General features: G+C 53.2%; 1 protein-coding gene across 1 annotated transcript; it reads right to left on the bottom strand.

The window, feature by feature from the left end:
• Positions 1 to 677: 677 nt before the first annotated feature.
• On the bottom strand, positions 678 to 1,628 carry LOC102572834 (olfactory receptor 52E2). The gene has a single exon (XM_006259949.2). It carries the CDS (start codon positions 1,617 to 1,619, stop codon positions 678 to 680), a length of 942 nt encoding a protein of 313 aa, XP_006260011.1. The 5' UTR covers positions 1,620 to 1,628.
• Positions 1,629 to 2,461: the final 833 nt, after the last annotated feature.

Here is a 2,461-nt window from a genome sequence, read left to right as displayed (position 1 = left end):
CTGGGGCAGCTAGCAGTGAGTGAGGTGCTAGCTGCCCCAGTGGTGCACTGGGGCAGGGGGGTGGGGTATGTCCCTCCTCTGCAGCTCTTTCCAAGTCCTCTACCCCTGATCAGGGAGCCAGGGCCAGGAGCTTCCTGCTTTTGGGGCAGGGGGACATTGTTCCCTTCCTGGCAGCAGACAGCCCCCGGGCAGGGTGTAATGTCCCAGCACCATGCTCCCTGTCAGCCCCTGGGATAACTCCCCTAGGTGGTGGCAGGGACCCATTGCATGGCCCCAGGAAGTGGGAGCAGTTTACTGCCATTAGCAGCAAATGTGTTCCTGCTTTCCTGCATTTGTAGATGCCTGCCTGGGATCATTTCCTTGCGAGTAGTTTACTCATGAGTAAACTGATCCCAGATCAAATGCATGTGTAGATGTGCCTACTGTGTCTGTTCAGCCCCCCAGAAACCTGAGACCTTCAGTATAGTTGCAGATGAATGGAGTGATTTAAAAACAAAAGCCGGTGAATACTATTGTTACATGCCAATGGAAGGCCAGGGCAGTTTCATGCAGGAGACAGATGTGCAACAGCTGTAGGGCTGGTTCTAGCAGAGGGGCATAACCTTGCTATCTGAATTCCTCCAGTGCTGACTCTAGCATTATTTGTGTGGAGATGACCCTTTCCAACATCAGACCTTTCAGGTGGATTTGCTGTCACAAATGATGAGCACTTTTTGCCATATTCCCTTGGTCCTGACCCCATAGATGACGGGGTTCATCATAGGAGGGAAGAGCAGATACAGGTTGGCCACGAGGATGTGAACCTGGGGAGCTACATGGCCAAAGCGGTGGGTGAGGAAGGAGAAAAAGGCTGGGGTGTAAAACACCAGGATGACACAGACATGAGAGCCACAGGTGCCCAGGGACTTGAGACGTGCCTCCTTGGAGGGGAGGCTGAAGACGGAGCGGAGGATCATCACATAGGACAGGGAAATTAGGATGAGGTCCAAGCCCCCAGTGAGGAAGGCGACAGTCAGGCTGTAGGCTCTCCTGGATGACGTGTCCGCACAGGCCAGTTTGGCCAGTGCCATGAACTCACAGTAGGTGTGAGCGATGATGTTGGTCCCGCAGTACGGCAGCCACTTCAGCAGGAAGGGGTGCGGGCCCAGCAGTACAGCCCCTCTCACCACCACCCCGAGCCCGATCTTGGCAACGACCCTATTGGTGAGGATGGCCGCGTGTCTCAGGGGGTTACATATGGCCACATAGCGATCAAAGGCCAGGGCCAGTATGAACCCAGACTCCATGGTGGAAATGGAATGGATGAGAAATAGCTGAGCCAGACAAGCATTGATGTTAATGTCCTTGTTACTGAACCAGAAGATGGTGAGGATTTTGGGCAGGGTGGTGGTGGAGACAACCAGATCAGCGATCGACAGCATGGCCAGGAACAGGTACATGGGCTGGTGGAGACTCATCTCGGTCTTGATAACAGCCAGGAGGAGACAGTTCCCGACCAGGGCGAGGAGATAGATGGTGCAGAAGGGGATGGAGATCCAGACATGTGCAGCCTCCAGCCCTGGGATACCGATGAGGATGAAGGTAGAGTGATGGAGGTTGGTTTCATTGGAAGCCACCATGGTGGAGGGCTGCAGAGTATGCGGTGTCCCTGTCTGCTGCCCTGTTAAAACACATACCTAAGAACAGTGGTGATGATCAGCTCCTAACACCTTAAGAGCACACTCCTTAACACAACACTTGTGTTGACATGACAAACCATTTTGGACCCAATCCTGAAACCCTGTTATTTTTGGCCAACCAAAAAACTGAACATAGATTCAGAGATTCATAGATGCTAGGGTCGGAAGGGACCTCAATAGATCATCGAGTCCGACCCTCTGCATAGGCAGGAAAGAGTGCTGGGTCTAGATGACCCCAGCTAGATGCCTATCCAACCTCCTCTTGAAGACTCCCAGGGTAGGGGAGAGCACCACCTCCCTTGGGAGCCCGTTCCAGACCTTGGCCACTCGAACTGGGAAGAAGTTCTTCCTAATGTCCAATCTAAATCTGCTCTCTGCTAGCTTGTGGCTATTATTTCTTGTAACCCCCGGGGGCGCCTTGGTGAATAAAACCTCACCAATTCCCTTGTGTGCCCCCGTGATGAACTTAAAGGCAGCCACAAGGTCGCCTCTCAACCTTCTCTTGCGGAGGCTGAAAAGGTCCAGTTTCTCTAGTCTCTCCTCGTAGGGCTTGGTCTGCAGGCCCTTAACCATATGAGTGGCCCTTCTCTGGACCCTCTCCAGGTGATACACATCCCTCTTGAAGTGCGGTGCCCAGAATTGCACGCAGTACTCCAACTGCGGTCTGACCAGCGCCCGATAGAGGGGAAGTATCACCTCCTTGGATCTGTTTGTCATGCATCTGCTGATGCACGATAAAGTGCCATTAGCTTTTCTGATGGCTTCGTCACACTGACGACTCA

Source organism: Alligator mississippiensis, chromosome 1, assembly GCF_030867095.1.
Source record: "Alligator mississippiensis isolate rAllMis1 chromosome 1, rAllMis1, whole genome shotgun sequence".
Taxonomy (NCBI): domain Eukaryota; kingdom Metazoa; phylum Chordata; order Crocodylia; family Alligatoridae; genus Alligator; species Alligator mississippiensis.
The sequence above is the reverse complement of the archived record's forward strand: the minus strand, read 5'-3'. Positions and strand labels throughout refer to the sequence as shown.